The sequence below is a fragment of the Epinephelus lanceolatus genome, chromosome 11, assembly GCF_041903045.1.
Source record: "Epinephelus lanceolatus isolate andai-2023 chromosome 11, ASM4190304v1, whole genome shotgun sequence".
Taxonomy (NCBI): Eukaryota; Metazoa; Chordata; class Actinopteri; order Perciformes; family Serranidae; genus Epinephelus; species Epinephelus lanceolatus.
The window spans coordinates 24,369,229-24,382,508 of record NC_135744.1 but is presented as its reverse complement, the minus strand read 5'-3'; the positions used below and the strand labels follow the sequence as shown (position 1 = coordinate 24,382,508).

The 13,280-nt window shown below is 43.2% G+C and overlaps 1 protein-coding gene across 2 annotated transcripts in view; it reads left to right on the top strand.

Moving 5' to 3' along the window:
- The first annotated feature begins 511 nt into the window (after positions 1-511).
- atp2a3 (ATPase sarcoplasmic/endoplasmic reticulum Ca2+ transporting 3) overlaps positions 512-13,280 on the top strand; it is a 73,172-nt gene continuing 60,403 nt past the window's right edge. For both annotated transcript variants that reach the window (XM_033644438.2, XM_033644445.2), the window contains exon 1: positions 512-934. In XM_033644438.2, the coding sequence (XP_033500329.1) occupies positions 817-934 (118 nt within the window). In that variant the 5' untranslated portion in view covers positions 512-816. The remainder of the gene's footprint in view (positions 935-13,280) is intronic.

The window sequence follows — 13,280 nt, the reverse complement described above, 5'->3', positions numbered from 1 at the left end:
TAAGTCTCTCCTGAAAGCAGAAAGGAAACCCTGACTTTATCTGAGCTGTCTGTCTATTTTATTGCTAACTTATTGATTTTAATGCCCATCTATTATCTTTATTTTATCTTTTACTAGATGACATTTATGGCGCGTTATTTGTTTTATTCTTCTCGTGTTTAATTTTATTGCACAGCACTCTGTAGCTGTTTCGAAAGGTGCTATATAAATAAAGTTTATTGTCATATACAGATAGAAATATGGTCCTGAAGATGTGCGTAAAGTAAGGCATATAGATGCATGCTGAGTTTTTATCTGCAGTGTTTGTATATTTGAATGTTTTTTCAATAAAGATTGAAAGAAAAAAAGCCTGCATTGAAACACACATGAGGCCTGTCGGAGCTGCATGTATCCTGCTCTGAAGGAAGATGTTTGAAGTGGTTGCACGCGGCAGCGGAACCCTCCGCTCAGGTACGCGCAGCCAATAGGAGCGCAGGAGAGAGTGCTCAGCAGCGAAGAGGCGGTGCGCCCCGGCGCACACACAGCACACCTTCAGATGGAGATGAAGTAGCAGCAGCAGCAGCAGCAGCAGTCGGTCAGCAGCGGCAGCAGCAGCAGCAGCAACAGGAACAGCGTGTTTTCCGCGGAGCCGGAGCTTTCCTTCAGGGGGGACAGGTGACAGAGCAGACCGAACGAGCGACACTCAGCCGCCTCAGCGTGCATCGGTGGAAATTACTGCGGTTTCCTCCCCCCTCACCGCACACCCTCCGATTGCCTCAGTAGATGTTACTCAACTACATGCATTTCGATCTGATCTTCTAAGCCCAGTCCGCCAAGATGGAAAATGCGCACACTAAATCGGCGACTGAAGTTTTAGACAACTTCGGTGTGAACGAAAACACCGGGCTGACTCTGGAACAAGTCAAAGTCAATTTTGAGAAATATGGACCGAACGGTGAGTACTTTGATATATATATATTTTCCACCTTAATTCAACATGAGAGCTGGTGCGTATTTCAGCCTGTGTCGATTGATTTGCAGGGAAATCCAACTGCTGCCGTTTCAGTTCGGGGTGTTGCAAAATAGTGCGCGTAAAAAACAAACCAGTGATATTCCCTGTGGCGCACAGTCAGTGGAAATATTAGTGGCACATTCACTGATGCACATGTGTTGAAATCATTCATTGCACACCGGTTAAAGTTGACACATCTGGACATAGAGGAGAGATATCAGTACAAGTGAACTTATTTCACTTAATTAATTAATCCAAATCTTTTTATCCAGCTCAGTGCCTCGGGGTCATGTCAGGTCTCCTTTAAACTATGCAAGTGGCATGTGGTGCAGTAAGCTTTATTCTCATGGAAAAAGTGTTGACATGGTAATGTGCCTCATCCCTGGCTGTCATGCCTGTATCAGGAAGTGCAAGAGCAGGCAGCAGGCTCACAGGCTGCTGGGAGTAGAAGAGGATGAGACGGTGGAGATAATGAAACAGAAAATCTTGAACAACCTGTTTTCACTTTCAACAGTTGTTCTCCACATGGCATATACTTTCCAGTTCACATTACAGGACAGGGAAGTAGATCATGTTTAGTCATTTAACAATTTAGAGCGATTAGACTCATATTAAGGGTTATTGCCCAAGAGGTTTTCACTTACAAGGAAAAATCCTTTGGTATTTGGTGCATGGTAAAAACATAATTACAAGAAATGAAAAATAAAGTACTGCAAAAGTCAAGAAAATAAATATGGAAAAGAAAAATTGCAATAAAAATATGAAAAAGATAAAAAATAATATAACAAATATGTCCAATGTGACTGTTTTAGACTGATTACTGAGCAGTTTGTGCAGGATTAAGATCACAAAGCACTAAAGATACCATTTATCAGAAGATACAACTTCCCGTGTGTCTTTGCATTGAGTTCTGACCTGACATCACCACACCTTTCCCTCCTGGCCTGTCATTTGCATGTGTGGCTGAGCCGGGGAGCAGAGCGGCACATTGTGCCCATCAAACAGTAGCCCTTTTGTTGCAGCCAGCCACTCTACCCAGGGGCCTGTGATGACTTCATGGAAAAAAAAGCAACGTCTTGCCACAGATAACATCTCTTTCGCTTTTAGCTGTGAACTTCCTGCTTTGTGCGAGCGCAGTACAGATACTGGTAGCAGGGAATACCCTCTTTTCCCTTTTTTGGGACTGACTCCAGAGAGGTTACCCGCTGTAGCTGCTCCTCCACAAGCCAAAAAATAAGAGGAAGAAAGTGCGTTAAATTGGCTTGTTTACTATTTTAGTACATGTCGTTGCAGAGTGATGTACGGCTGCCGAGCAGCTCCTTCCCCTCTGCTGCTCACAAACCGCAGACCTTGTAGTTGACTGCAAGGTCTCTGTGTGAGCCTTGATGTTTTGTTCCAGGGAGCGTCCACTCAAAGCTTGTTTGCGGGTGGTATGCTGCTTGCCTCGCTGACACTGACATGCAGACACAGTGTTTCACTCTGAGGCAGCAGGATCTTATTATCAGCAGGGTCATTAACCTTTAATCAACATGTCCATAAACAAGATGTCCATTGTGCATCTACACAAAGTCACTGTGCATCTGTTTGGACATGAGAACGCAAATAGGATGTGAGACTGACACGATCTGCTGTGATTTCACCGCCATCGCACAGCTCCAAGTGTCCTCCTCCTCAGAAGAAGGAGGTGCTGACATGCAGGGAGGACGATGTGACATGTGTGGCTCAGACTCCCCCGTGAGATTTCTGGGATGGATGAGAGAGTAAAACCACTGCCGGTTTCCAGAAACATCTGAGAAGTGTCAGCTGTTAGCTGTTAGCTGTCCCCACATTTAAAACATGATGAGTGCGTCTTGCCTCATTGCTTCTATAGATAACTTGGAAGTTGAACATGTCGGGGGGATCAGATGTTTTGGCCTGGTTCACGTCTTAGTATACATGGCGTCATCCATTCAAATTTAAACACAGTGCGTAATTTTCTGCCACAGGACAGACCGATACCGTCATGGCAGTCAGTTCCTCTACATTAGAATTCCTTCAGCGTATATTGTTAAGGAGGTTTTGACCAGGTGCCAAATTGTCTGTGGAGGTCTCCTCCTCTGTAAAATAAATCGACCAGATAATTTAAACTGGTAAGAACACTGAATAAAACAGTTTAATGTAACAAATCAGTGTTTCTTCGACACTGTTTGGCTCATTGTGGCGGGGCTGCTAGCACAGCTCCTGCTATTGTGTGCTCTCCTTTTTTCTCTGATAACTAAAGATCCATATGTTTAGGAGAATTTAACTGAGAGCTGAATCATCCGCAGAGGTCTCTTCCTCTCCAAAACAAAGGACCCAGGTGATTGAAGCCGGTAAAAACACTGAATAAAGCAGTTTCACGTTAAAATCAGTGTTTCTCGGATGCTGTTCGGCGTGAAAGGGGCTGGAGCCAAGCTGCTGCTAACGTTTGCTCAGCTTGTTTCTCTGATAGCTTAAGATCTAGACGCATGATGACTAGAATCTGTCATCCAGTGAAAACATGTAGTTAGAAACAACCAAGATCTACAAAGTATATTGTAAAATTGTGGCTTAAAACCAGATAAAATATCAATTTATGACAGCTTCTGGCAAATAACCACAATCCTGATGCATGCACAAATGGGATGTAATGCCTCTAAAAGGCGACGGCGACCAAATGACACAGACTGTGTTCTTGATTAAAACAGACAGCTTTTTTAGGGTTAGAACATTGTTGGAAACATTTGGGATAATGTAAGCACACAACTCAACAATTATATAACAGTAGTTTAGTTGTTTTAATGCACAGAAGTTACATATTACATCTTTAAAGCTAAACTGTCTCATTAATTTGTTTAATGGCAGAGTGGCTCAAGTTCTTGTCTTATTAGAGATTATTGATTTGACATTGCTGTTTATTATGATGCTCATTGGAAAGCACATAAAATGTTGGTGCGCTGTAAATAATGACAGGTAAGTGCCAGCTTCATGTCGGCAGTCTCATGTGCTGTGACAGTGAAACCCCGATGAGCAGCGTCACAGTTTCTGATCCCTGTCTGAGATGTTGGAAAATTAGCATGGCTGCTTTTTCTATGAAGCAGTCTGCGCTGTCGCTGCAGGAAAGAAGGGGCTGACCTTTTATTCACACCTCTCATTTGTGGACTTCTTCTCTTTTTTTTTTATTTGCAACATCATTCACACAAAGACATGTAGCTTATTTACCGAGAACTACAAGCACCTCAGTTTACAAGACAGTTCATCACTTCCACTGTGTTCTGATGTAGTAGAGGAAGTCGCAGGCCTCTGTCTCTTTGTGTGTGGGTGGACCAAGAATGTTTGTGCTGTTACAGTTTGGGGTGTTTGAAGATTGTGTCCCGTGCACTCACACAACCTCAATTTCAAAGGCGCAATCCATTCATTAACAGAAAGGGCATGCTGTCCTCATGAGCAATCAACGTTTTGGAGGTGGGGTTTACCTCAGCAGCAAGTGTCAAAGAAGGTGCTGACGCACAGGTGAGGGAGCGTCCAGGAAAGACAGGAGGGTGTTAATTTATTGATTCCTCTTCTTTCTTTCTTTTAACATTCAAGAGAATTTTCTGCTTTATAATCTCGTGAATGACGCAGTCAAAGCTTCTTCAGACTTTAAAGTGTTAAATTAAGAGGCATTATTGATCAAAGAATGTTAAATAAATTACTTGTTCGGCTTGAGAGCCTCAGGATGAGTCTAAAAATGTCCTTTGACACTCCCTTCATTTGAAGAGCACGATTGCGCAACATATTCAGGTTGAACTACCTAGTGATGCATGTTGTTGCACCATCATGATGCAGTGAATATGATACAATATCAAAGACATCCTGCCCAACAACCAACCTATCTTCATCTGTTGGTTAGTGCACTCTGCACACGCTGAGCTTCTGTTGATCTCATATGTCATTTTAATTATTTTATTGATTATTAGATGTGTGAGCTTGTATAATAAACCCTCTGGCACCAAAAACATGTTTTGTTTTCTGTCACTGAAGCATCCCAGAGGTGTCTGATGTTACTGCTTGTAGGTAATACCATCCTCGGTGAATTACGCAACGTTACTGCACTTCCCTCACTCTGGTTTCTGCTGCGAATAATAATTACAACTTCCTCTAGTGGGATCTCACTCAATGCTGTTTTTTTCTCTTCCTGTTCTGCAACTCGACATTAAAAGCAGCCTGACTTTACTCGCTCCTGTGTTTGAAATAGACATTTTGCCGCTTCCTGCTCCTCCTCCACACGTAACACAGGTCGCACATTGCAACACTCTCTTGGCCTCTACTTCACTGTCACTTGTTCTGACAATTCAGTCCAGTTGAGAATTAAATTGTGGTAACAGTGTTGGAGCTGTGTGGGCTGTAAAAAAAAACAAAAAAACAAAAAAAAAGAGAGAGTTAAGTTGTAGAAAAGTAATTTGAAGTCCTTGGGGTGTTGAGTCACTTCCCTGTTCTAGTGGGCTCAGTGTGTGCCTGCCCAGCCGCCTTCAAAGGAGCTGTGATCCTGTTCTAGCTTGTCACTTGTCTCCTTCCCTCCCACCTCTGCATCTGTCAGTCACCATCGAGCCCTCATGGTGACATGATGTTGAGTCACTGCCGTCTGCTGCCCGGACGCTCTGCTGCATCACGGCCCGCTGCGCTGGGGAGACGTGTACTCAGAGGTGTTTGTGTTTGAAGGAGGGGGCTATGTGTGCACCAAGCATATGCTGTACAGTATGTGTCTGACCTCAGGGCAGACCATGAAGTGAAATCATCTGAAAGCTTTCAGATATATGGGCTATACGTGCAGTAGGTTGCATTGCCTGGAAAAATAAGTAAATACTATAAAAGCCATGTGTTTGGATGTGTTGTGGAAACCTGTACCGCTTCACGGGGACAGGTTTGGCAAAGAGAAAACAATGAAGCCCAGTGTCAAAACAGAAAAGGACATGAGGAGACATGAACGCTTCTTATCTCATTTACAGCAGTGGAATGTAACTAAGTAAATTTGCACAAGTACTATACTTAAGTACAGATTCCAGGTACGTTTTTCCCCTTACTGCAACTTTATACTTCTGCTAAATCTCAGAGATAAAAATTGGACTTTTTACTCCACTACATTTGTCTGACTGCTTTAGTTTCTTCACAAATGACAAAAACTGAAAGATGAAGTGTTCCTTAATGTGTTGAGAAAATTCTCCGACCTCTTAAGCATTTCTGCAAACCACAAATATGTTACATTTTTACATTTTATGCGTATCATGTCAACGTTTCCAAAGTGACATAGTATATAAGCTGACTTTGTCATCAGGAGGTGGAGGGGATGGTGGGTGGTGTGTCATCTTGGCGAGATGCCTGCCAAGCTGCAGACCACTGTTTGAGACCAACAAATGACAAAACCGGTTGTGTTTTTACCGAGACATCACTGCATTTCCTGCTGGGATGGTGCCACAAAAAGCTGTTGTTTTACTGATGCATCGCTGCATTTCCTGGTGGGATAGTGGCATGAAAAGTGGTTATTTTTTACCAAGACATCGCTGTGTGTCCTGCCGGGATAGTGCCACAAAAAGTGGTTGTTTTTCACCAGACATTGGTGTGTTTCCTTTCGGACTAGTGCCACGAAAACCACATATTTTAAGCCCGAACACGACCCTTTCCTAACCATAACCAAGTGGGTTTTGTGCCTAAACCTAACCACATGTTAACCACTGTGTTGTTGAAACATAAAGTTCTAAATGTATCCACCACATATCAACCTACAAATGTTAGGTATCTGTGGTTTGCATTTGTTCTGGCCATTTGGTTGGAAACAAAAGAATTTCACCAGATTTATCTGATGATATTCACATCAAAGAGGAATTTAATCCTGTTTGATAAAAGTGTAGGTTTTGAAAGTCACACCATCTTGTACAGCGACGTATACATTTGGTATTTGTGGGTGTATGTGTTATTTTTTTTTAACTATTTAAAAAATGATACCCCAGCTTGAAATGTTCACTAGTTTGGATGGCCTCCATCGCTGCAGGGCTCAGATCAGTAAAGTTGCAATGTACCAGGCATTTGATTGGATAGAAGTGTCGTTCTGGTTTCTAAACCCAGAATAAACCCTATAAATAGCATGGTGTTAACACAGATATTTCAGTCTGCCATTTGGGAGATTGCTGACTATTTTTCACAGCATTCAGCCTCTCTGTTGGCTACTGGGAGGCCGGGTGCCATCCTCCTCGCTGGCCTGTTGGGATGTTCAAAAAGTGGTTCTTCGCACAGCTGTGACCTTAAAGAGGAAGCTCCGAGCCCTGACGAGATACAAGCTCTGTGCTAATCACCTCATGCATGTCCTGCTCAGTTGACAGGCCCTTTTCCTTTTCCTCTGTAACTCGCCTCATCATACTGTGACTGCTCGAATGTGGAACATGGCGCTTTTTTGGTGTTTATTCAAGCCTGAGTCGAATGTGCAACAAGCAGTATATGGGTGCACGCAATAAAGGCAGAAACACACATATCTTATCTTTGAAAATCATCAGCAGTTTGTCAGATGGTTTACGGTCGTCAGTGTTTGTGGTGAATGAAATTTCCCAATCAGCTTGACCGAAATGTGTTGAATTCAAGATTAACACACTAGTCACTAAGAAATGGTTTGGTTCTATTTGTAAAAAATCCCCAAAATATGCAACTTAAATATTGATGTCACTTGCATGCACAGAGACATGTCTGAGATTCTCTCGCAGGACGAATATGAGAGTGATGCTGCAGTTTAACTCCAGCATGCTGCTATCCTGTGCAACATCACGAGGAAAAATCCAGTCTCTTTTTCCCTGATCACAGCCTGATGACGTCAGAGACAGTCCAGCCAATGGGCAACTGCAGCAGCCATTGAGCTGAATCTTGTGTCATTTTCCGTCCTAATTGGCTAGAAAAGATAAAATCTCCACTTTGAAACTAATTCTCCTTTTCTGACACGACAGTCTTTCAGAGATTAGCCTCACAAAACTTATCTCAGTGCAGCTCAGTGCACATTTCCTTTCTGTGTTCCCGGCATGGAGAGAAGTACAGGTTGATCAGTTAAGCAAACATAGCTAAAATAATATTCATTGTATTGAGAGGAGCGTCTTCTCCACTGGTCTCTTTCCCCTTTATATTTCTTTGCCTCTCATTGAAATGAAACCATTATTTCCTCTCTTTGTCCAGAGTATGCAACACAGCACTAAAGTCAGGGTCATTTCAGTTTGGGAGTCTGGATGTTTCTGCAGGTTTTAAACATTTGCCCCGTTAGTTGGGGAAATATATCTGCAACTTGTCAATCAAATAATTCAACGGGCATTATAATTATTCATGATAATTTAGTTATAAACTGTGCTGCACTTTTAATGAAGCATTACAGTTTGACTATTAATTTAAAACACTATTAATTTAGAAAGCTAAAAACAGCTCTTCAGCTGTCACAACATGTGTTCAAAGTAACTGTTTTTGGCTATGTGGCTCCAGGGATGGTCATGTTGGCCCACCAGTTTAGCATAGACTTAAAACCAGTATAACTTTTGACCATTAAACTTGAATGGATTGGCGCAATATTTCAGGAGGATATATCCTACTGACTTTTATGATCCCCCGAATGTGTCCTCACCATGAGGTAAACATGTCTGGTTCTGGTTTTCAGTGACATATTGCCACAGCTAAACTTCTCATGCAATGACATCAGCAGGAAAAAATTTAGTTCGTCCAGCACTTTGGTTTATAATATAGTGCTGCAGTAATGAGACCTGGAAATGAGTTAGCATTTTAGCACTCCCAGTTCCCTCGTCTTGATGTCAGTGGGTTTTTTAAATGGGTTTGTGGTTATGGGCCTGAAATAAGGTCTAAGATATTTTCACCATTTTTTAAGAGACATAAGATATTTCAGTAAATAACTCAACTTGTGAATTTTGAGGATGTTATGTGTCTTAATAAAGGCAAAACTACAGAGGTTGGCAGGAACATGAAATGTCATCAGGCTGAACATGGAAACTCATCTACTTATTAGCCCGACTTTATAGGCTTGTTGTGTCATGCTCTTGAAAACTGTTCTCACTAGTTCAGGTCACACTAAAGGAAAGGTTATTGTTGAAGAGATGAGTGCCTAAAATCAAATTACAAGTTGGGGGCTTAGTGGTGGAGCTGTTAAAGTAAGGGGCCCATGGTATAGTTTGTCTATAGTGCAGCATTAGCTTTTTACATCTGGTGTTTGCATTTACGCTTCAGAAATCATACACTTGTGAACAAAACATGTAGCCTAAATATCATCAACTTTTGTTTGCCATGGACTTTTCTGCAATAATCCAGAATCCATTGGAGAAATCCCATTGGCTTTTTGACGAGGGAACCAGTGTGATGCTAACTTCTGGGTTGGAGTTATAAAAAACTTCATACCTGCACCAGTAAATGCCTGCAAAACTAATGACACTCCCATCAGCCTCACCATGTTGTGTTTAATGCTAACTGGCAAATTTTAGCATGCTAACACACTAAACTCAGATAATGAACACAGTGAACTCATACCTGCTTGGCATGTAGCATTGTCATTGTGAGCATGTTAGCATGCCTGTGATAGCATTTAGCGCAAAGCACCACCTCGCAGAGCTGCTTGCTCTAAGTCCTTTTTTGTGTGAGCCTTGTATTTGAGTGCAGCAGCTTTAATCCAGTGTGAGGTTTGTGAGCTTATAATGACTGGAGAGTAGCTACATGTCATTATACTGCAGAGGAGTGATTAGTGACTTGGTACCGCTTCCTTCTCTGTCGCTGCTCTGATCCTCAGCGTGGCTGTTCAGAGGTCAGCGGGGCTCCAGAATATGCTCACACCGACACTCACCCACTTGACATTGCTGCGTAAGACTTATTCGGAGAAGGGAAGCCCTCCATTGACATTTATGTGAATGGAGGAAACATTGACTTTGTCAGACATCTCTGCTGCAGTTACCTGCGATGGCTTCTGTGTAGCAGAGATAATAAGGTTAGTGAGGAGAATGGGGTACATTCATAATTCACATTTGATCTGGTTAATGCATTCGGAGCTTTTCCGGTGGGAGCCTACATTAGGAGAGTGAGCAGATATAGGAAGCTATAGTAGACTGTGTCATTAGGGGTAGCCCTCATGATATTTATAGACCGTTTCACATTCTCATGGTCAGTGGATGGAGTGGGATCCTGGAGCTGGAGCCAATTAAGCCCCTTTCCCATCGGACAAAAAACCCACTAACACCTTCTTACATCTGGCTTTTGTATTTAATGTGAAAGGACATAGTCGGAATTCACTCCCAAGACAAATGACTCTGCAGTAGTCACCAGTTTTATCGGCTCCTTTTATCAGCTCCACCTCTGATCAGCTCTGACTGGCAGTGCTGGAAATGTGACGTGGGGTGGATGCACTGATGGATTACTTAACAGGTAAGGGCCCCCTGGCCTTCACTTGCAAGATATCACGTGAATTAACATGTACCGACCAAGATGAGGCTCAAAAAGACCACGAAGAGATGCAAAGGAACTGCAAGGAGACACAAATTGACTACAACACAAAATGGCCAAAACATTTAACCTCAAAGAGACCACAAACCACAAAGTTAATGTGTCTTGCGCTCAAGTGGGAGAGGTGGTGGGCCCATGGGTGAATGTGCTAATTTTTGCTCCTTTTCCAGTGTGATGCAATGACGCGCTGCCACAAAAGTCCATCTGTCTCTGTCCAAGCAGCGCTCAGAAATCATTTTAAATTAGTCTGCACCGAATTTGAAAAACAAACAAACTGAATAAATAATAGATATAAAATAGAAGGAACCACTGTAACATTTTCACTGACCTCCATGCTGCTTTCTACACTTTACTATCTTGTTTTCAGTGTATTCATGTAGCTGAACGTGACACACCAGAAAAAAAACAAGATAAAAGAAATACTCGTCTACCGGCAATGGGAAAGAAGTCTATTTCCTATTTTTAGTGGGTTTTCGTACATTTAAAAAAAACCTCATTTACACTAATTTTGGTGGAATAAGGGTATAACTAAAGCAGCGCAGGTCTTACTGCTGTACCTCCATGCACCTATTGTACATCCATGCACCCAATCTGCTTTTGCCTCCATGCACCCAATCTTCCTATACTTCATGCACCCACTATGCCTCTCTGCACCCACTCTACCTAAGCCTCCTTGCTCACACTCACCCAGCTGGCTGCTGGCTGTTTATCTGGAGGTTCTGGCACGCTAGCACTCATGCTAACTGTGCATTAGCAGCATCAGAATGTGTGGAGTTTCTGATTCCTGCAGTCACAACGTGCTGCATCAAGGCCCTGCTGATTGCATAACAGATATTCTTGGTCAGTTTTGACAGACACTGGCACATCACCTCGTGAATCGCTCGTTTTCAAGGAGCCTTCACAAACCACGTCACCATGGTAACTGCTGAAAACTTTCTCATGTTTGTAGTTTACACAAGAAGGGCCTGAACTCTAAGCTTGTTAATACTGATTAACCACACCGATGTGATGTTTAATCTGGGCTGTAATTTGTTAATAGACTTAGTCGGACTAAAAAGAGAAACAGTGAAAGCTTCTTTTATCAGCACATGGACTGCAGCGCGGATAGATAGATGGCCAGTTTCCTGCTTTTCTTCCCGACTCTCTGGACACAGAAAGCAGCTCCCTGCTGTTGTTGGCAACTGTCTCCAGGAAGTGTCTCCCCTCTGCTCCGCGCTGCTGCAAGTAAACAAGCTCTTTTATTCATTGTCTGGGCGGGGAGGGAGGAGGGCAGGGGGAAGCGGGAGGTGCTGTAGGGACACGGCGAGAGAGAGAGGTGAAGTCAGTATTCAGGAATGTGCCTGGGCAAGCCTCGGGTTGACACAGCCCAGATGACTGTGAGGGAATCCTTGGCAGAGGGAAGCCGGGGAACCCCGTTCAACACCTCCAGCCCTTTCCCTCCCCCCTCTTCTCTCTCTCTCTCTTTTTCCTTCCCCCCTCCTCTCTCTCTGTCTTGTCCTTTCAGTCAGTCCATCTTTGTCTCCAGCTCTCAATTCGCAGCCAGCCTGTCTGCCATAAAAACATTATACAGCCAGGGAGGCACAGTAATGGGGAAACAGGCTCATGTCAGACTGGTTGAGCATGGAAAACAGCAGAACCCACTTCTCCACATTTCTGCTGCTGCTGCTGCCGGCAGAGTGCAGCCAAAAGTCCCCCGTGAGTTCAACCATGTCTAACCTGAACTCTGAAAAGCCTCCAGACAGCAAGTTTGAAAAACTCTTCACAATGACTCATCATCAGCTATTATTACGCAGGCTGAGGACGGTCCTTCACAGGGTTGAGAGACAGCCTCTGCACAGGGCGGCAGGCCTCCAGAGCAGGTTGTCTTTGCAAAACTGGTAATATTCATCAGATCGTGTGCAGGCTTGACTGGAGGCGTTATTAAATCAAGGTTCTGTTCTTTGACAGCTTCTTTGTTCTGCAACAAACTGTTTTGTGGTTCTGTGGTTTTATTACTAACTGAATTAGGAAAATTATTCCACCTGAAATGATCAAATAATTGCTTAAATTCCCAGATTGCTTTTGCGGTCTTTTGACCACCAAAAAGTCAAACTGAGTCAGTTTTACTTATATAGCCTAATATCACAAATTTGCCTCATGGGGCTCGAATGAGCACCCCCTAAAAAATCCCTTTTAATAGGGAAACAAATGGAAGAAACCTCGGGAAGAGCAACTGAGGACGGAGCCCTCTCCCAGGACAGACAAACGTGCAATAGATGTGTGTACAGAAAAGCCCAGTTTAGAGCCGTGGACCGATCCCAGAAGTCATGATGTGAAATAATTTCTCTTTCCGCCTGTGGCATGTGTAATGTGAGTGGCTGCAAGGTTTTTGTTTTTGGAAGGAGGCTGCGGGCTCACGTCATGGTCCTTCCTCTTTCCAGCCCCTCTCTCCACAGGGTCACGTTTGATACTCGTGTAGTGCCGTCTGGTCAAAACATGCAGAGCAACACGAGGTTTCCACTGCTGAAAGAAGCGACAGCACACTTTCCAGAAAGAAATTATGACAAAACAGAGACTTTGATGAACAAAATGGAGCAGAGAGAAGTTGCCCATCAGATATATGTTATTATCACTCCTCATGTTCCTCAGATGTGATGGATGTGGTTTGTTACGCTGGAGCTGTTTGGTCGTAGCTTTGCGTTGGACTTGATGAGGACCTGACAAACGCAGTGACTAAGCGCGCCTGTGTCTCATTGTGGTGACACTGATCAACAGTACTTGTCAATTGGAATGTTTTTAGAATATGACTGAT